The following is a 22330-nucleotide window of genomic DNA, read 5'->3' as shown; positions in this document are numbered from 1 at the left end:
ACTGCCTGTCACGAGCCGGAATAACTCCAAGAATGAAAAAATCTGCTTGTTTATTTCCTTTCCTTTCCCGTGAAACATATGCACATGACACGACAGGCATTTCATTCTTCCCAGGAGTAAATTACAAGTCTTCAACTCAATGGCTAGTTGAGTCATTTGGGAGAAGAAAAATAAACTGCGTGCTTTGTGAGCACATGAATTGGCCCAGTTGAAATAGTTTCTCAAGTCTTCCTAGCCCCAAAGTGTCCCCAAGTCTTGAAAATAGAACTTACCTTTTTCCAGAACAGTTTGCTCAGAGGCAGAGAGGTGGGTGCCCCCTTTTCCTTGGGGGCTTCCTTCGCTGTTTCAGAGGATGTAGGATTCTTGGCCGTCCCTCTGGTCTCCTGGGATATAAAGTTAGCTTTGTCTGACTGGACGTCAGGTGACGGGACAGGTGGCTTTTCAGCACCCTGTAGAGTAAAAAAAGAAGTAAAAATTAAAGTGAGGTCAGGATTCCAAAAGCAAAAGGGTTCTTTTTTTATAAATACAGGCTGGGGTTATGCATGTTAGTTTTCTTTTTCACAATTTTCTGTACTTGCAAATATTCTATGTGAATGTGGATTTGTGTTAAAATTTTGGAAAAAGTCAAGTTATTTTCCTTTTGCAAAAAACGATACCATGTTCTTGTAAGTCAGTAGGGATCAGGGTGCTCGTAGGAGGCACTTTGCTGTTAGAATGTTGTTAGTTCATATCGAGTGCCCTTCAAGTGGTTTTGGTCATGTTCCCACCAGTAAAAACATCTTGAAGAGGTACCTCCGATACATCCGCGTTCCTATTATAAACGTATATTTCACTAGTCCAGATTAGACATTAAAGGAGGTATAAGGGACATAAAGAAGGTATAGGCATAAGGGACATAATCTCCAACTTGCAGCTTTTAATAAAACTTAACTTTTAAGAAAAGGTACCTGTGCCAGGCACTGCTCTAAGGGATTGAATGTACTAACAATAGCTCTACGAGGAAGGAACTAATTACTATGTTCATTTTACAGTGAAGGAAATGTTGGTCCCAGGTTGTTAAAAAAAAAAAAAAAAACTTCCCTACGACTACACTAAAAAGGGGGCAGAGTTGACATCAAAATCCAGGGAGTCTGATACCCACACCCAAACTCTTACCAGCTCCCCTATAATACCTTGCCTCTAATGAACTAAGGTCTCCCCACTCCCTGTGCTATCGTATGCAGCCAGGGAGAAAATGTCTAAAAAAAAGCTTCATGGCCAGAAGGTGAGAATGACAAAAAAATTGAGAAACACATCTACACCCATCAGTTTCATTGGGAAACTGATGGGTACTCCTCTTCTCTTTACACTGGGAAAGTACCCAGAGACCCTTGAAAAAAACATCGCAAGAGGATAACTCTATTATATATAGAATAATATAACTAGTATATTTGTGTAATTGTTCATTGAATAGGCACCTCCCTGGCCAGACCATGAGCTCTGAGGGTAAGAGCCATTGCTTTGGTCAGCATTATATCCCTAGCTCCCATCAGGCCCAGTGTCTGGCATAAGATAGGCATTAAATAAATAGCTAAATAATTGTCTAGAAAGGACTGGAGAGCAACGTCTACACGGGATCCTGTTATGTTGTGTTTCTACCCACCCTGCCCCTCCTTACTGGGCTATGGGGTCATAGGCTACTAGTAGTCTTTTCTCCTTGCCCACCCATCTCCTCACTTCCCAACGAAGTGCCCCAGATGGCGTTCTGCCAGCATAAACTGAATTAATACTCTGTCTGCATTATGGAAGAGATTACAAAAACTCTGTGTTTTTTGGAGTCAATCTCCTGGATGGATTCAGATAGGCCAAATACAGCAAACACTCTCAGTAATGAGAATATAAGATACCCTGTCCATTTGCATTTCAGATCAACAAAGAAAAATTCTGAGGCATCAGAACATAGGTCCCCGGGACATATTTATCTTTATACTAAAAAATTATTTGCTGTTTATCTGAAATTTGAATTTGGCGGAGTATCTGTAGGTTATCTGGCAACCCCACGTATGAAATTCTAACATTAGATTTGGAGATTGCATTTCAGATGACCTTACCTTCTTCCCTAATATGTCTTCACATCTGGGTGTGGGAGAGGAGAGGGGTTAGTAAGATATAAACATTACACTGAAGTGGAAAACAATGACCGTATGGCAGAGCTTATGAATTAAATGAGCCAGCTACTAAAATTTTAGCTGCCCTGCAGAGAGGGCGGACATCAGGAAAACCTGAGTGGGGAGAGGAGCATTCCTGGGCATGGCAAAAAAAGTCCTAAAACAATGCCTTGCTTTGTGTGCATGTTGTCATGTTCAATGTTAGAAGAACATGTGAAAAAGTTTGATTCCGAAGCATAGCATGTGACGAAGCCAAGAGAAAAAGATCCTGATTCAGCAAAGCTGACACTCTTATTATTTATAACAATAAGCTTATTTCACTTTTTAACTCCTGGCCTCCCTACTTTTTTAAACCAAGAAAAAAAAATTTTTAAGAAAATTCTTCTTATAGAAAGAAAAATTGAGATACAGAGAAATGAGTCTAGGAGTTGATCACGACTGGTAACCACTGCATTTTTTTTTTAATAGCAAAACCAGAAGACGGTGTTTAATCCCTGAATTTGCTTGGATTTCCTCTTTTCTGTCCTGGGTTCCAATGAAATTGAGGGTGAGTGGCACAGCTCCTATAATCATGCCACAATCTGGCTGGTTGGTCTTAATGGCCCTATTTCTCTCTCTGTTTGGATGACAAACGAAGAAAAAGGAGGTAAAAGCCAGTAAGTTCTACCAAACTCCTGCAAAAATGAGAATTGAGAACATTTGAGAGTTATCTCCTTTACTTTTACACAAAAAATAGACTGAACGTAACTCAAGGCAAAATCTTACAGTCCTTGTGTTGGCATTACAGAATCCCAGGGAGGGGCACCTCTTCTTGCCAGTATTTCCCGAATCCTATCTTTGCCCGAAATGCAAGGCAGTGGCAGGATGTGAGACCAATGATCGGGGGAGAAACCTTAGGAATACTGAACTTGGGTGGTCCCCTTTGTGTGGAGGGAAGAGATTCTGGAGACATGAAACTTTGCTGTGCATGAAATGAATTTCCTAATGAAATGCAGACATGAGGGGGAAAGTCATACGTTTTGTAAACTTTCAGGGCCCCCTCCTCACAGAAGCTCTGGGTGGGAATTCAGCTGGATTGCTTTGCATAAGGTCTATGACACATTTCGCTAGCAATTACCAAATTGTCTCTCACACAGAGTAGCACCACTTTTTAATCTCCACCCTCCCCCCCCCGCCCCCCCCGCCCCGTAATTTCTATCACTCCACCCTCTCTGTCTTTACAAAACAAAATAAGCCTGTACGGAAATTAAAGCGTGGCTTCATAACACGGTTTGCTTATGCAAAAACAGATGCAGCCAGGAGATCTTTCTATGGAGCCTTTCTTTGCATACACCGTCCTGGGACTCTAACATCCAGCTGGGGAAGTTTTTTTAACAAGTTCATTCAACCTAGTGGAGAATGGTTGATGTTTTAAACATATGTCCAACGAATGGATAAAGAAGATGTGGTTTATATATACAATGGAATATTACTTGGCAATGAGAAAGAATAAGATCCCGCCATTGGCAGCAACGTGGATGGGACTGGAGGGTATTATGCTGAGTGAAATGAGTCAGGCAGAGAAAGACAGAGACTGTATGTTTTCACTCCTGTGTGGATCTTGAGAAACATAACAGAAGACCATGGGGAGGGGAAGGGGGGGGGAAAGAAGTTACAGAGAGGGAAGGAGGCAAACCATAAGAGACTCTTGAGGACTGAGAACAAACTAAGGGTAGATGGGGGGTGGGGGAGAGGGGAAAGTGGGTGATGGGCAGGGAGGAGGGCACTTGTTGGGATGAGCACTGGGTGTTGTATGGAGACCAATTGGACAGTAAATTATATTTAAAAAAAATAAAATAAAATAGATAGATAGATAGATAAATAAATAAATAAATAAATAAATAAATAAAATAAACAATGTCCAAGCATGCTGGCCCAATTCAGGGATCTTAACTGATGGTTTCAGACGAACACTGGTCTCTTCCTAGAAATTGAGAGTGAAATCTTCACAACTAACTTCTATGTTGTCCTCACTTTCCAAGGACACGGAGATAGAAATTGCTCTGCCTTCATTCACTGTTTCGTTCTGTCTGGGCTTTTATTTGGGCTCAGGATGAGCTTGGTTAATACTGAAAATGGAGGGAACAGGCCACAGAAAGACAACGTTATTTTCTTGAGGTTAGAAGAGTATTTCCCAAAGCGTAGGAAGCATACCATTGGTGGCATCACAGGTAATTTTAGATTGTGCGGACATGTAACGCTTAATAACATGAAAATGGCAAAAATACTTTTCTTTTTTCAACTCGCATTTAATCTTCCTGAGAACATTCGGGGAAAAGCTCAGTCTGGTGCCGGTATATCTTTAACATTTTTCTATTGCTGGCAAATTGCATTTTAATGGAGCTAGAAAGGCATTGGATTCAGAGCTTAACACAAACAAGGTAGCTAGAAGGTCATTATTTTTTAATTAGCCATATTAATGGTTACCTCTTTGTGAAAAATGACTCCAGTTTTCCATGTATGATGTAATAAAAGTTTTCTTTAAAGATACCTTTAAATAGGAATTGAGTCCATTTTAATAAAAAAGATCAACTGAACCGTGCTAAATCTGACAAAAATGATTGCGATGGTATGCATACTTTCGACGTTTGGGAAACACGGAGTTAGAAGGATCATTCCAGAACCCTGGTCCACACTAGGAAGAAACTAGCCAGATGTTTATTTATAACTATGGAGATTTAAAATAATCACTGAAATTTGATTCGCAAAATCTTTAATGCCCTCTAATGATCCCAATCATACAAGGCTGTCTTCCCTGAAGCAGGGCTGAGGGGACATAGGACATGGGACAGCCACCTGTACCATGTGGTGAAGACCAGGGTTCTTTTTTTTTTTTTTTTTTTTTCTTTGTCATTTAACAAGATACAGACCTTATGCCTAAAGAATTTCCTAAAGGCGAATCCTAGCCTGGGGCTATGCAGGGGCTTTTTCTTGGTGGCTTTAGCTTGGATCTCACAGATCTTCTGCCCAGCTTGTCCATCACAGACACTTTCTGCTTTGGATGCCTTTTGGGCAACAGCGGTCACAGCTTAGAACTTTGTTTTTAGACAAAATCCATTTTTTTCCCATTGTTTTTAAGTGCACTGAAACGCTTTGACAATTAACTGCCGAGACAGCACCCCCCATCCCCAAACCACAACATTCACATCACGTGAATGACTCTCTTTTCTTAAACGCTCAGAGACAATGTGCTGCACAGTATATTCACAGTCCATTTCAAGCACATCTTAGTTTTCATCAGGGCGACCTACTTAAATGACCCAGATTAACACGACTTGCTAAAGACAAGGACCGGACATTTAAGCTCTGTCTATATGATATAAAATATTCAGATTTAAAGAAGATACACAGCCCCTACTTGACAGCACTAAATATTTAAATGCTATTGTCACATGGGAAGGAAAAAAATACCTGAAGACACCCAATTTATTTTTGCATCCTGGAGTCAAGGCAAACACTGCCTTGAGTGGCTTCCTTTCTCCAGACGATCTTTCATTCAGTATTAGAAACCTCAGGGAAGCAGTATCATCCATAAAAATTTCAGCTGACTTCTAGACGAGCAGATCTCTCCGGCAAAAAAAGTGTCTACTGTGTGCCAGTCCACAGAGCCAGAGTGGGGGTGGGGTGGGGGGAGATTGGAACTGAAATAACCCAGCGACAACCATTCAGAATTGTTGACTCGAGTTACAAATGGCGGGGGATTTTGTGTGGGGCGTGTAGTGTGCTAAAAACCGTCTGGGCCAGATGGGAAGATGGACAAATGGTGTAGATGTTTCAAATGCAAGGATCCAAGAACTTCAGTAGAAAGGATGTTAAAAAGGCAGGTTTGTATAAAGGGATCTGTTTGTATCATAGACAACCTACATTCACCAAACTCGCTTTTGAGACTCAGTTCTACTAGCAGTGACCTTGACCTCTCTGGGCAGGGTAGTGAGATTTTATCAGCTATGTACGTGCAGTTGGGACCCATTCTGGGGTGGGAAGAGTCTTGTTGTATGAGCAGCGGAAGAGAATTAGCGCCATCAGGTCACTTGAGAAGCCACACAATTCGCCCACATACCCCACTGTTTTTAGCCTATTGTGCTGACTATGTGACTTTAAACAATGCAAGACACGGAATCAAAAGAGAAACATTTGGACGCAACTATTCATTGAACTTGACCCTAGCTGACTTGCAGCAAACGACTAATTTTAAAGGAAATGCATGTAGATGCCTCATATATATATATATATATATATATATATATATTTTTTTTTTTTTTTTTCTAACATAAGAAGAACATTCTGGAAGGACCAATCAATACAATACAAATGTAATAGTGGTGGTTCAATACGTCTTGCAGCAGTTATGGAAATCGTGATCACCTGCATTTGAATAGAATTCCGTGGTTTACCAGGCATTGTCATATTTTCATTCAATGCTGGGGGATGGGGGGGAGATGGAATTTTTGTTGTCCTGATTTGACAGACGTTGAAATTTGGATTCACATAGGTTAGGATCACATCATACAGCTACCACATAGCAGGACCGGAGCTCAAACGCAGGTCTTGAGATAAATTCCAGGATCCTTTTCACAACCTGGCCCCTTCGAAAATTGGTAACAGATGTTATCGGGCTGGCCACGCCATTTATTTGGTCCCAGTGTCTTTCAAAGCCGTTATCAAAAGGAGGACCCAAGACACTTATCTGTCACCAAGTTAAACTTTCCTCCCGATTCCCGTGAAAGTTAAACCATGTGTTCCATTAGGGATAATCAGTTCTGTCAAGTGTAAAGGAAAACATCTCTAGAAAGTAGTTGATCCAAACAAAATTTATTTTGAGGGGAATTGGTTGAATCTCTAGGAAGACAGGAAAAAACTCGGTCTCTCTAGGGCATTCTAACTCTAAACATTCCTTCCTTTGGCAAGAGTCCAATGGTGACTATTTCATTTCACCAAACAACTGCCTTTGTGGTGATTTATTCTTTTCAAATTACATGAAAGACACAGAATGTATTTTTTAGAAACCGGAAATATGGCAGCTTCCTTCTACTTCCAATTGAGTCTCATTTCTTCCTCATTTCCAGTGGCTACTCCATACTCTGTACCCTATTCCTATATTCCTTGGGTCTCTCTATACACAGCTAACAAGACTAACATGATATATGGTTACTGGTATTCGGTTCTTACTTTATATAAGAAACTGGTTATTGTGACATTATATATCCAGAGTTAGCATATATTTCAAGCTTTCCACTAAAATTTTCATTAAAATATCGTTGACATGAATGAAATGTTTTAAAGACAGTCTAATAGCACTTTTCAATTACTAAATATATAGGTAAGTATACACGTGCCTACACACACATGCACACACGCAAAACTCAGGACGCGAAACAGCAGACACAAACCCAGACCCAACTCTACACACAAACCCAAGCATGAACACCCTTCAAACTACCTACCGTATCTTCCAGATCTTTTTTTGTTTCAGCTTTGTTAGGTGAAACCTTAAAATGTAAGAAAACCAAATATTAAAACTCATAGCTAGCTCATTAGGTAAGGTGATTTGATTTCATAGATACATTTTTTTTTTGTCTTTGTTTTTTTTTTTTCTGGGGGGTGGTGGTAAAATTCACTCTGCTGGTAAAGAATGTAATGAGAAGTCCTTTCCAGTAGAAAGGAGTTCTACCAAGTTCAGTAGAAAACCACGGACTTCTGGATAATTTCTAGGTATAGAAAAGCTAAAATACATTAATATTTTATAACGAAATGTATCAGATCTTACACATTCACTAAGGGCTTGACCACATTCAAAACTGCCTCCTGGAAGGCCACGGATTTTCCATGAATTCTACCACCAATCCAAAGAAACGCACAACCCTTTGGTGTTTGTGGCACGTTCTGTTGACTTGTTTTACCTTTTGAAGTTAGTCTCGGACTTTGGAAATAACTCGAACACACCTGCAGCTGTCTGTTTGATCATTCATTCATTCATTCATTCAGCCCTCTTTTGCATGTCTGACATGTGACTGTCTGTGGCTTCCTTGAGGAATCAGAGATAAGCAAGCAATACAAGACACGGGTCCTTGCCTCTATGCAGTTAAAGTAGATTTAGAGGTAACAAGATAGGGAATTATTTCTATAGTTTTATCAGCCATTTGGGCGGCAAAACTACGTTGATAGGTCCACAACTCAAGGAGCTATTTTCCAACTATGTTTATGATCAATGACCGTAAGACTTGAAACTACTGTAGAGTTCCATGACAACACAGCTCATGTCACACAGTTTGGGCACCCAACGTTCATATCGTGGTCCTCAGCTCTGATGTGACATGATCCCCTTGCAAGGCACCTCTTGTCCCCATTCTCCAGTGTTCCAGCTGCCCCATCATGGTACCCCATTCAATACAATGACATCCAAGTACGTGTTATTCTTAGAATTAACCAAACTTTTGAGCAATGGGATTGAGGAAAGAGGGGGAGGAAAACACTTACCAGAGTTTTAAAGAAGCTCATGATGGAATTACGATTCTCTGTTGTATCTGTTGCCTGGGGGTCCTCCTTTGCAACGTCCAGTTCCTCTGGGTCCCCAGGGACAGAGCACCTCACAGTCGGGATCTCTTGTCCTTCCTTCCCCTTGCTGTCAACTATGTCCTAGGTGTCAAACAGAGTCGTCACAGTTTCCACTTGTTGAATGTGGACTCTCACAGCAATATTTTCGCTTCACACCCTTCTCTCCCTTACCCCCTAATTCCAGCCATACTTCTTCTGCCCACGGGGATGCAGAACAATCGGGAGCTTATGAGAATCACTCTTCCTTCCCCTCCTCTGCTTTCTAACATATTCAGCATTTGCAGTCAGTTGGAGGGACATTGTTTGGAGCCAGAGGGGAACAAACACAGCAGGGCACGTTGCATCCCCGAACAAAACCTCTTTTCTCCCAATTCTACAAAGAGGCTGTGTATGATGCCAATATTTCCCAACTCCGTGGTCACCTAGTCTAACGATCCGTACGTTAGCCCCAGAGACGCCTCCATTTGACTTCCCACAATCTCCACAGTAAGAATCATATCAGCTTTTTAAAAGTACCGTTGTTTTATTTTTTTATTTTTTTAAAGTTTATTTATTTTGAAAGAGAGAGAGATTGAGCGGGAGAGGGTCAGAGAGAGAGAGAGAGAAGGAGAGAGGGAGAGAGAACCCCAAGCAGGCCTTGCACATTCAGCACGGAGCCCAATGTGGGGATCGAGCTCACGAACCATGAGATCGTGACCTGAGCTGAAATCAAGGTTCATCCGACTGAACCACCCAGAGGCCCTTACCCCTGTCCTCCTTTCCCCATCTCTACAGCCGTGACCCTAGCCTAAGTCAGGTTACTTCAAACCCATTCATTCTTCAGGCTTGATCTCGAGTTTCCCTCCCCTCCCCCCACCACTGACATCTCTCTGGGTCTTGCCGGCCACGACATCTGTTTCCTTCTCTGAGTTTCTGTGCCCCGTTCTCCTCTGCACTCACTTTGGACGCAGGTTATGTACGTAAGATTAGCCTAATGCCAGAGGCCGGGCCAGAGTAGCCTGCATTAAAAATGGGGCTTTTGTGGGACGGCTATAAAAATACAAAAATACATTTTGATGAATATTTTAAAAGGTAATAATAACACACGTATCCTGCAAGGTTTGGCTCAGCCCCAGCACTCTTTCTAAATGGAGAGGTGCTTCTCGTGAAATGTCTCATAAAGAACTAGAACTTTGTAAAACTGAAAGCAGATAAAAGCTGTGGCCTTGACAAGCTTGTTGGGTTTTCTAGTTAATTCCAGGCAGAAACTGTTTTGCTTTGGAAGAGAGGCTCTTTTGAAAAAAAAAAACAGGTTTCACGTGAGTTGGATTTTTTTTATTCTAAGGTATAATGTAGTGATAGCAACATTATTTATTCACTTGTTAGGAAGGATGGTTGAAAATGTTGTTTATAGCGGATGAGTGGTAAGATACCTACAGGTACGGGGATTTCATGTTAGGTGCTACGCATGCGCACACAGAAAGTTATTGCTTTGGTGTGCTTTAAAAAAATGTTATTCCTGGCACCAGACCTTTGGTACTGTGGATATTTTTGCTTAGGTGAAGCTGAGTGAAAAGAGATTAAAAAAAAAAAAAAAGTTAGTTAACATGCAGTGTAGTCTTGGTTTCAGGAGTAGAATCCAGTCACTTACAAACAACACCCAGTGCTCATCCCGACAAGCACCCTCCTTAATGCCCATCCCCCATTTAGCCCATCCCCCACCTCCCCTCCAGCAATCCCCAGTTTGTTCTCTGTTTTTGAGAGTCTCTGATGGTCTTCCTCCCTCACTGTTTTTATCTTATTTTTCCTTCCCTTCTGTTATGTGCATCCGCTGTGTTTCTTAAATTCCACAGATGAGCGAAATCATATGGTATTTGTCTTTCTCTGACTAATTTCGTTTAGCGTAATACCCTCTAGCTCCATCCACGTCGTTGCAAATGGCAAGATTTCATTCTTTTTGATTGCCGATTAATACTCCATTGTACATATATACCACATCTTCTTTATCCATTCATAGTTCCTCTCGAAATAACACCAGCATTCTTCACAGAGCTAGAACAAACAATCCTAAAATTTGTATGAACCGGAAAAGACCCCAAATAACCAAAGTCATGTTGACGAAGAAAACCAAAGCTGGTGGCATCACAATTCTGGGCTTCAAGCTGTATTACAAAGCTGTAATCATCAAGACAGGACGGTACTGGCACAAAAACACACACATAGATCAATGGAACAGGATAGAGAACCCAGAAATGGACCCACAAATACACGACCAACTAATCTTCGGCAAGGCAGGAAAGAGTATCCAATGGGAAAAAAGATGGTCTGTTCAGCAAAGCGTGCTGGGAAAACTGGACAGCGACGTGCAGAAGAATAAAGAGAAAATTTTAAATAAAACTTGAAACAAAGAATATTATACCAATAATCCAACAGGTGTTTTGGGCGATGAGCCATTTTGAAAGTGGTACAAGGAATAAATCTAATTGAGAGGTGTCCCACTGGGTCTGACTTACGGTGTTGCCTAGGACAGAGTTATCTCCGTTCAGTCATGTGCTACGTGGGGGAACTTGGACTGTGCCCAAGCTTCAGAGAGACCACGGAGGGTTAGCATGGGCTCTGGAGCTGGCAGTCCAGACACTCCCCGCTCCACCAGATCTATAGTTGCCTAAACCAGAAAAAATGAGCACAGTCAAGAAAGGACAATGGCACCAGCAAGGCAAAAAGACCAGAGCCCTTTTCTCTCAGTCCTTCCTCCCTGAACTCACACACCTGAGGACAGAGAAGTAAGAGAGAAAATCCTATTCCTTCCAGATTACAAGTCCAAGGTGGCATCAGAGCTTGGCTCCAGAAAAGAAAATGGATATGAGATTAGAGTTCCCGAATGGGACTGGACTTTTGAATCACTGCAAGGTTTGGGATCTATGACAGCATAAGAGTTAGGAAGGAAACTATTTATCGAACGTCTACCGGGTGCCCCAAATGGACACATTCGCTGGGAATACAGCCGTGAGGGAGACACACACAGCCGTGTTCTCAGACAGCTGACATTCCAGCAGGGAGGCAAAGCAAAACCCAACAAAAATACAGAGGGACCAATAAGTGAACTTCATGACTCAGGAAGTGAAGACTGCAAGAGAAAACATGAAGAAGATCAAAGAACAGAGGGTGAATTAGTCACTGGGTGAAATCCTCCAAGAAGGTTATGTGTGGGGGTGGGGGAGGTGTCTATTCTGCCGGGGGTGGGGGGTGCTGACCTCCAGGTTAGGCCAGCTGCTCTGAGCCCCTCTGGCCCCACAGCCCATGGGCTCCCAGTGCTCCTCACAGTGAGTGAAAGAGTCTGCATCTAGAAGGGTCTGCCAGCTCCCAGATGGGCTCTTCCTGCAGGGAGGAAGAGGCGATGATTCTTCTCCAGGGCTAGACACACAGGGAACACTTACTGAACTCCCTGGAAATAAAAGGGAACACAGTGAAGTCAATGAAGGGGAAACGGATTGGTAGAAGGTCAAGTGGTGCTCATGGGTCGAGGTGGTCATCAGGGAAAGCCCGCCATGATGGCTACCCTCTGAGGAAGGCAGCAGATAGCCATTTGTACCTCCTTGCCCAGGACAGAGCAGTCTGAATGGAGGAGACACGGCTCAACAGAACTCCAGGGACGGACTCCAGGAGTCCTCCAGCTTTGTCCTCGGCCCCATGGCGTCTTCTCCAGACATCTCTGAAGATGCTTCCCTCCGCCTCCCTGATTTCCCCGGGGGCAGCAGTGTCTCAAGTCTTGGACAGCAGCTGAGAGATGAGACCCCGTAGACCCTCCTGCTCAGTGCGAGGAGATGGTTTGTCTGCCAGGGGCTCTTCCCCAGTGACAGCTTTATGGCCTTTCAAATTGAAATCCTCGGCTTGAACTTGAGCCCTTCTCTTGAAATAATTGTTTCTTCTTAGCCTGGCTTTTAAAACAAACATAACTCTGCTTCCAGAAAGATGGAGAATACGAATGTTTCCTTATCCTCCCAGTAAGCAAAATGGAAAAACCAATCCCTGCTTTCTCTCTGCCAGGTGGACAGGGGCAGGTAGACCAGCTACAGACTGGAGGAACCATATGGTGGGGAGTTCCTGGGATTTCTTTTTGCCTCATAGATTCTAGACCTGGAAATGGAGCCAGCAACCTGGAAATACCAGCAGTCACTGACCCCACCCCACCCCCCTCCAAAAAAACCAAAAAACAAAAAAGAAAAATGCTTACAAGGAGGCAGAAAAACTAGATCACACACACATTGCTTGCTGGTGGGCACATAAAATGATACAGCCTGTCTGGAAAAGGGTTTAGCAGTTTCTTACTCAATACACAGCTACAATACAACCTAACAACTGTACTCCTGGGTTTTTTCTAACCAGTAAAATGAAGACATATATTCACAAAAAATATATGAAGACATATATTCACACTTGCTTCCACAGGAAAGTTTATAGCAACTTAGTTTGGAATAGCCCCAAACTGGAAACAACCAGATGTGTTTCAATGAATGAACCATTAAAGACAATGTGGTCTATCTGTAGCATGGAAGGGTATTCAGCAATAAAAAAGGAAGGAGAGGAACAGTATCAATTAATAGCATCCGTGACCTTGATGAGTCTTCAGAGGATCCTGCCTGTCCCAAGAGTACACATACCATTCTAGAAATGACCTAACTATAGAAAGAGAGAGCAGATGAGTGGTTGCCAGAAGTTAACGGAAGGGTGGATACGGTAGGGAAGGGGATGAGCCTATAAAAGGGCAACATGACGTGTCCTTGTCTTGGTGGGAATGTTCTCCATGGGATTGTATCAATGCCAATATCCTGGTTGTGTTATTGTATCATAGTTTCACAAGATGTTACCACTGAGGGACCCTGGATGAAGGGATTTCTTTGTACTACTTCTTACAACTACATATGAATCTATAATTTCAAGATAAAAAAAATTTAAGTGTATTGTTTTAATGTTTATTTATTTTTGAGAGAGAGAGAGAGAGAGACAGAGAGTGTGTGTGTGTGTGTGTGTGTGTGTGTGTGTGCATGAGATGGGGAGGGGCAGAGAGAGACAGACACACAGAATCCAAGGGAGGCTCCAGTCTCTGAGTTGTCAGCACAGAGCCTGACGCGGGGCTCGAACTCACGAACTGTGAGATCATGACCTGAGCCAAAGTCAGATGCTTAACCAACTGAGCCACCCAGGCGCTCCAAGATTTAAAAATTTTAAAAAAGCATTGTAGGGTAGTTCTGGAAGAGTAAGAATGAAGAACCAATAAAAAGTCCAACAATTCTGGAATAGATCGATAAATTAGCATGTGGCATTAACATGTGAGATTAACCTCTAAGCTACATTAGCCTACATTTCTACATGTAGGAATTAACATACGTTCCATGTGGGGCGCCTGGGTGGTGCAGTCGGTTAAGCATCCGACTTCAGCCAGGTCACGATCTCGCGGTCCGTGAGTTCGAGCCCCGCGTCAGGCTCTGGGCTGATGGCTCGGAGCCTGGAGCCTGTTTCAGATTCTGTGTCTCCCTCTCTCTCTGCCCCTCCCCCGTTCATGCTCTGTCTCTCTCTGTCCCAAAAATAAATAAAAAACGTTGAAAAAAAAAATTAAAAAAAAAAAACAAAAAACATACGTTCCATGTGATGGAATATTTTGTAGCCATGAATTCTTTGAGGAACGTATAATGAGGAAAAGAAATGCCTATGGAAATAATAAAAATGACCAAGCTTTATGTGTCCAGCCCTAAGAAACTAGTTTAAAAGGCCCCATTTAGTTGTTACGATTTCATGAAGTATGTACTATACACATTTTTTTTTACTGATGAAAAAATTGATGCATGACAACAATAAATAACTTGTGTATGGTCATAGAGTAGAGCTGGAGTTTGACTCTGAGCCCAAATTATTCCAGAAGCAAAAAACGTGTAGGCTGTCTTCTACATTGCCTTAAACAACTCCCTTTCTTCCGGTGTTTACTTAAATATCTTTCTACCAAGGGTTTTCCTATTTTAGTTTCTCTTGTCTATTTCTTTTCCTTGCTATGCAACATGACTTACCCAAAGATATGTGAGAATTTAGCGTATGATAAAAATGACACCTCAGATCTCTTTGAAGTGAAGGATTGCTCAATAAAAGAGAGAGGGACAACGAGGTGGTCATCTGAAAACAAATTAACACAGTGTCCTAACTCAATCCTATACCAGGACAAAATCCAAATGGATAAAAACACTAGAAGAAAACACCAAAAAAAGTATATATTTTATAATTTTGCGTTGAGAAGTCTTTTGTAACTATGACTCAAAATCCAGAGGCCATAAAAGGAAAGATTGAGATTTAAAAAAAAAAAATCCAAATGTTTGAAAACATTCCATTGGGAGGCTGGTTTGGGAAGCAGGCACTGTTGTAAGTGATGATTGGAATATAAATTAATTCTGTCCTGATTGAGGGCAATTTGGCATTATCTATCAATATGTTTTTTAATTTTTTTAAATTTTTATTCATTTTTGAGAGACAGAGCGTGAGTCGGGGAAGGGCAGAGAGAGAGGGAGACACAGAATCCGAAGCCGGCTCCAGGCTCTGAGCTGTCAGCACAGAGCCCAGCTTGGGGCTCAAGCCCACGAGCCATGAGAGCATGACCTGAGCCGAAGTCGGACGTTCAACCGGCTGAGTCACTCAGGAGCCCCTACCAATAATTTTCAAAAGAACGGACTCTTTTCTCTAGCAATTCCACTTCTAAGAGTTGACTCTAAAAGTCAGTTCACACACGTGTGAATACACAGAGGCATGAGGCCGTTCACCGCAGTGAGGCAATTAGCCAATGTTCGGAAACCAGCCCAACGTCATTCCCAGCGTCCTGGTGAAATAGATCATCGCACATCCACACAGTGGATTACTACACAAGTGTTAGAAATGGGGAGGGTGTACAGATATTGATACGGTGTCGACTGGGGAAAAAAAAGCGTGGAATAGAACAGAGTGTGTATTATATTATTTTCTGTGTAAAGAAAAAGGAATAAGAATTTACGCTTGTATTTGCTTACGTACATCCAAAGAAACCCTGGAAGGATACATTCAAAAATGCACAGCAGTTATCTACAGGAGTAGCACTGGGACACAAGCACACCGTCTTACAATTTCTTATTTTGAGCCGGGTATGACCTATAACAACCAAAATTAAAACGTAGACGACTAATACCAAATTAAAAAAAAAAAACAAACAAAACCCAAACACTCAGAGGGTGAAACTAAACACAGTTGGGAAGATGATGCCTCAAATATTGAGTTATTTGTGGAATGATCTTTGCTCCTAACTACGAATATGTCTTTGCTATTCTCATCAGGCCTCCAGATCATTCTCAGCACCAGACATTTTAGACCAAAGCACAAACGTTCCTCAGGAAATATCTGGAAACTTCTTTCATACAAACAGGTGTTCGTGCTGTCAGCTTGTTTTTCATCCGTGTGGAAGAAGCCTAGGTTCCCCCCTTGCTGTTGCCTTCAAAGGGCAAACAGACAGGAACACTAGTTAAGTGATCACAATTTGTCATGTTGAAAAATAATGCCGCCTTATCATAATTTGATTGTCTATAATAAAACCCATATGGAACTTCTGGCACCTTCCTTCAACTGTAAATTGTCAGCTGGATTTCAGCCTCTTTAAGCAAGGCCTACATCGTCAAAGTGAAAACATAAGGCAGAGGGGTCAAGGCCATAAAAGCCTTGTCTGGAGCTATTAGTGATAAATGTCTCCCTCTTCTAGCTTTACCTCTGACGGCGTGTCACTGGTTTCGGTTCGAATGCTGTACCTGGAATCGGCACTTAGCGTACAGTTTAACACAGGAAAATTTGTCTGGAAAACACCGAATGGTACAGAAACCCATCACTCCATTCCTTTCCATCTGTTAGAAATTTGAGCCACATGCTGCCTAGGATAAAAGGGAAAGGTCTCTTTCCTCTCCCACTTGGATGCCCCGACAGCACAAAGGGCATCATGTGCCAGGCAGCAATGGTCTCCAGACCGTCTTCTTCTGAGAGCCCCGTCACCTGCATGGAGCCATTGTCAGACGGAGGGAGAAAAATGGAATGTGGTTAATTCTTGAAGGTAGAATTTATCTTGCCTTTTGCCTAAAAGGGAAAGCGAATGAATCAACAAGCAGGAAGGAACTGCAAAACCGAAGTCTACGGAAAACGTTTCCGTGGAACTTCAAATTTTCCTAAGCCAATCGGGGTACATATATGTTACATATGTTATATACGTCTATATTGCATATATTATATACGTCTATATCATATACATTTCCTTTGTGTTACTAGGAAGCTCCAAGCCACCTAAGGAGAGTTTACCATTGTAGCTAATTTTTATTTTTCCCACTATTCCTGCCCAAATTCACATCAGCTGGTAAAGAAATGCCTTCGCACCGTTTGAGCTTTGGCAAAAATAGGGAAAGAACACAGCGCCTAAGGAATGCTAATCATGGAAGGGCTTCAAAGACTGCCCATCCGATACCGCAAAATTCCTCTTGCTCATCCCCTACTGGAGGTTACTACGCACTCGTTGTAAGCCGATTTAATAAGTGGGGGTTATTTCTGAACAAGGAATTGGCACACTAGCTCTGAATTGCATAGTTCCGGAATTACCGTGAAGAAAAAATAACCTAGTGGAAACTGTCACTACCAGCAGCCTTTCTCCCGGTTGTGGTGCAACCCCGGGGGGGGGGGGGGGGGGGGGGGGGGGGGGGGCCTCAAGCCTCACAGCGCAGCCTAGTGGAGGGATCGGGAAATTTCCTAGACTGTGGTCCTGTATAACCTTACCAGGCAGTGCATGTAGATGAGAGGAGTAAAAATGTAAAGTGCACCCATCATCCCGTTACTGAAAGCGACAGACTGCTACTCACAATGTGCAGTTTTTTTCATTCCACACCCCTCTTTGGGTTCCGGAAGGACGAATATGTGTGGGCAGGCGGGCACACATGCTTTTTACCCTAAGGGCATCTTTTCCTATTTTGAAACCCGCTCTCCTCGTTTAACATTGCCCTTCACAGGTCGCCCATTCCATCTCTATGTCATGCCGGCCTTTGATGCCCAGTGCAAGGGTGTGCCATAATCAACAGAACAACGCGTTTACTGGATCGTTTCGACCTTCCCAACGCTGCCCTTATAGACGTTGCTGGAATTAAAAAAAGAAAAAAGTCTTGCGGATAAAATTTTGCCCTTTTTCTCAATACATTCCGAGATGTCAAACTGCTCATTCCAAACGCACGCTGCTTTGAGACTTTAAAATTGTGTACTGTTAAAGTGCCGTGGTTGAAACAAGCTTCCTAATGATCCGGGGAGTGGATTAAGAAATTACCAAAGATGTCAGAGGGCAATATAAAATAATATAAAAGTATGGAAACGTGAAAGCTGTCTTTTCTTTGTCTTCTGGCATGTTTTCGAAGAGGAGAATTTAAGCTGCATGACACAGATCTAAAAACGTTCCACTTATCCACTTTCCAACCCCTTTTTTGGGAGAAGAGAGGCAATATTGTTCATTTTATCCGCTTACACTAATTGAATCGGGCTAGGCTCACCAGCTATCCAGTGTGATGCTCTTTATTGTAAATCGTAAGATCACCACCTGCTTTAATACTCTGTAGACCTAACCTCAGGGTATTAAGAACTCATCTCGTATCTCAGCAGCAAAAGCCAAACACAGCACCTATACGTAGTACAGCCTCATTAATCCGTCGTGTTGACTGATGCAGAGATATTGTATTTATAAGATTAAATAAAGTGGTTGTGTATTGTGGTCAGAGACGGAGGGTGGAAAGAAATCTATCAAAGAAAGCAATTCACACCTGCTTGCTGTGAATAAGGGTTTTCCATTTTCTCTCTCAGAACTTCTCTGTACTTGAGGGGTAAGTGAATTTGTCAACTTGATTTCCAATGGCAAGTGAAATGTGGGTAGAGAATTAAGCAATGAAATGGTCTTTTCCTGCTTCTCCTTCTTTTCGTCCTCAGCAGTCATTGCTTTGGGGATATTCTTAAGGACGCACGACTCGGCATCTGCTTAAAGGCCACTGCATATGATATAAAATGGAAAAATACATTTGCTGTGGGCAAAGCGTGGGTGGGGAGGGATTCCCAGGGCAAGTCACATCGGGCAAAAGGGATTTGTGGAAGATTCTTCTGTTCCACGATCAGTTTCAACATGTACAAGTTCCAGAGTGATCATGGCATTTCATATTTATTACAGGGAAAACATCCAGCTTAAAAAAAAAAAAAGTATTTCAAAATCTAAAAGCTAATGACCCACAGCCTAGAATATGTTTGTCATCTGCTTAACAAACACTTCTCAGTAACAAGAAAACTGTTTTGCATGTTGCCAAAATTAGGTTGTAGACCTAAGAATGGTTTGGCCTTGTGCAGAAAGAGAGAAAAAAAAAGTCCCATCCTTTTCCCTGAATTTCTAGATTAGACCAAACTCCTGGGCCCTACCTCTACCCGTTTAATCGTCAGCCACCTCTCCAATCTACTTTCTGTCTCAAAACGCTACCGATTTAATTCACAGCCCTTTTTCTACCCTTGGAACTATCTGCTTGTTTATTTTCGTATTCGCTCTTGCTCTCTTCATTGGAATGAAAGCTGTCGTGAGGTACACCATACTATCTGCCCTAAAATCACTCCTGACACAAAGAAAGTACTTGGATGTTTGTTGAATGAATAAATGAAAGCATTCACGCTTCCTGTTTTTATTATACCACACCTGCCTCTCGGGCTGGATTTAGAGTTTATTAACCAGACGGTCACCTAAGTAGCTTTATTTACTTAAAAAATGTTTTTAATGCTTATTTATTTATTTATATTGGAGACAGAGACAGAGAGAGCGTGAGCAGGTGAGGGGCAGAGAGATGGAGACAGAATCGGAAGCAGCCTTCAGGCTCCGAGCTGTCAGCACAGAGCCCGACGTGGGGCTCAAGCTCAGGAACCGTGAGATCATGACCTGAGCTGAAGTCAGATGCTGAACCGACTGAGCCATCCAGGTGCCCCCCTAAGTAGCTTGAAATTGTGATAAGTGCTAGGAAGGAAGGAAAGTGGTCTGTGATGGAGATATTTCACTTTACTCTCAGCCCTACCACAAGAAAATAATAATGTAGGTGTTCTAGCAAAGGACAACCCCCATGCCACACTGTTGGGAACAAGGGAGGGGTGGGGACTGGATGGGCTGGAGAGTAAATGTCCCATCCCCAGGGGCAGCCACAACTCACATTCTATCTGAGAACACAGGACGAAACTTCCCACTTCCCAGAAAGGTCCGAAACATGGATCTGTGTTCAAATTTTATCATTTTAAAATATTGTCAACTTGATCAATTCGGAAGTATTATCAATAAATGAAAATATTACCCAAAACACTGTGAGATTCACATAGACTCTATCTCTGGTTTGCGGCCTCCAACAGGAGGCCATTTTCCAACTTGGGTCTACATGCCTAGCTCAGCATTTCTGAGAACAGTCCCTCGAAAGTTCTGGCCAGCTGGTTAGAGGACTAGTAGTTTTATGGACAATTAGGTTGGAGAAACTCTCAGTTAAACAAACTGAATCAGGTCTGCTTGCTACAGGACCTCTCAGGTCTTTAGGAAGCTGATATCCATTGGGAATCTTCAGGAGAGAAGATAAGGCAAAGAGTATTTTCTTTTTTCCTTTTCTTAATATAATTTATTGTCAAGTTGGCCAACATACAGCGTACACCGTGTGCTCTTGGCTTTGGAGTAGATTCCTGTGATTCATCACCTCCATACAGCACCCAGGGCTCATCCCAACAAGTGCCCTCCTCCTTGCCCACGCCCATTTTCCCCTCTCTTCCACCCCCCATCAACTCGGAGTTTGTTCTCTGTATTTAAGAATCTCTTACGGTTTCAGAGACGGAGGCAAACCATAATAGGATTTTCTCAAACTCTTTGGTGGTGAGCCCTGTTTCTAGGCACATCTCATTGGACTGATGTTGCATAGAATTAGAATTAACTAATGTCCCAAAGTATTAGCTTCAGAAATTTTTAAAAATATATTTTAAGCCCCCTTTTGAGGGGGTTCAAAATGTTCACAATGTTCCCTGTTTTTGAACTTCTAGGCCCAGTGGCTAAACGTGTGGGTGCTGGTGGTGAATTCCAGTTCTGCTCCTTTCTACCCGGATGATCTTCTGCACGATATTTCATCTCTCTGTGAGTTAGTAAAGGCTCAATAAACTAGGACTGCTTGACTGCCTTCGCTGCCTTTGCTGCCTTCGCTGCTCCTTTGCTGGAAGGAGCGAATCAGACTGGATGACACCAAGGGGAAAGCTAACTCAAAATCTGTTTTGCAAATTCATTGCAAAACACCAGTCACTTGATATTCAACCATGATTATTAACACCATAACATGTTAAAGACCGATTTAAAAAAACCGAATAAATGATACAGTTACGCGATTCTACATAGCTTATCTCAGTGAAGGCATCTATATCCTGCATGCATTTGAAGTCATTTCCTCTTTCAAGTTGTGTCAGGCAGAGCTGATAATGAGAATATATTCCAAGATTCTTTGCAAAGTGGTGACATGATGTGCACCAGCTTTATTCTTGTTAGGTTCACCTCACAAACATTGCTGCATGCCAACAGGTGCCAGGCATTGAGAATAATACCAAACTGCCTGAGACACAGTCACGTCCCTCAAGTTCACCGTCTCTGTATATGAGAAGGGTGATTACGGTAGAAGAAATTCTTTCGGACTTCATATTGTGACCATTAGTGGATTGGAAAACAGCTTAGTGGGTCAAGACCAGCATTAAAACCATCAAACAGCAGAGCATTAGAAAAGAATACAAGGGGCGCCTGGGTGGCTCAGTCGGTTAAGCATCTGACTTCGGCTCAGGTCATGATCTCGCGGTCCATGGGTTCAAGCCCCGTGTCGGGCTCTGTGCTGACAGCTCAGAGCCTGGAGCCTGTTTCAGATTCTGTGTCTCCCTCTTTCTCTGACCCTCCCCTGTTCATGCTCTCTCTCTGTCTCAAAAATAAATAAATGTTAAAAAAATTAAAAAAGAAAAGAAAAGAATACAAAATGCCAGCATGTATTCCATGCTGTAAGAACAGCACTGTTCTGTGCATTCTTTGCTGCATTCATGAGCATGTGCATCAGGTCAAGGTGTAAAATCTATTTCTTCCTGTGGGCCATGGTCAAATGAGGCAGTTGTGCAATGAGTGAATTCAAGTAAATTACCCTGAGGGCGGGAGGCACCGGAACAGTCTCTATCGGCTCCGTTCACGCGATGATTTCCTGATATAAAGTTGGATCGAGAAAATCTATCTGGTTTCTATTGATGGCAGATCATCTCTGCTGAAGAGTCTGTTCGCTGCTGAAGAAACTTGACAAGCCCCGCCTTGTACCTTGACACAGATATGTGACTGGATCTACCATCGACCTTCGGAAACTTCTCTTCCCTTTCATAGGACACTATGACTGTGTGTGTCCACTACTTGGACCTCTGGCAGCCATCTAGACGCCACAAGTGACAAAATCTGTGTACCAAGCCAATCATACATGGCAGGCGCTGGAGACTGACTCATGCTAGGGCTAAGGAGATGTCGAACC

The 22330-nt window shown here is 42.5% G+C and overlaps 1 protein-coding gene across 1 annotated transcript in view; it reads right to left on the bottom strand.

Moving 5' to 3' along the window:
• BCAS1 (brain enriched myelin associated protein 1) overlaps positions 1–22330 on the bottom strand; it is a 101550-nt gene that overhangs the window by 36312 nt on the left and 42908 nt on the right. Inside the window, exons 5-8 of the mRNA XM_042930628.1 lie at positions 8664–8822; positions 7631–7675; positions 5057–5191; positions 273–449 (exon numbers count right to left, since the gene is read on the bottom strand). Coding sequence (XP_042786562.1) covers positions 273–449; positions 5057–5191; positions 7631–7675; positions 8664–8822 — 516 coding nt within the window. The remainder of the gene's footprint in view (positions 1–272; positions 450–5056; positions 5192–7630; positions 7676–8663; positions 8823–22330) is intronic.

The sequence above is a fragment of the Panthera leo genome, chromosome A3 (genome assembly GCF_018350215.1).
Source record: "Panthera leo isolate Ple1 chromosome A3, P.leo_Ple1_pat1.1, whole genome shotgun sequence".
Taxonomy (NCBI): Eukaryota; Metazoa; Chordata; class Mammalia; order Carnivora; family Felidae; genus Panthera; species Panthera leo.
Note: the sequence above shows the minus strand (reverse complement) of the source record. Positions and strands in the feature narration are given on the sequence as shown.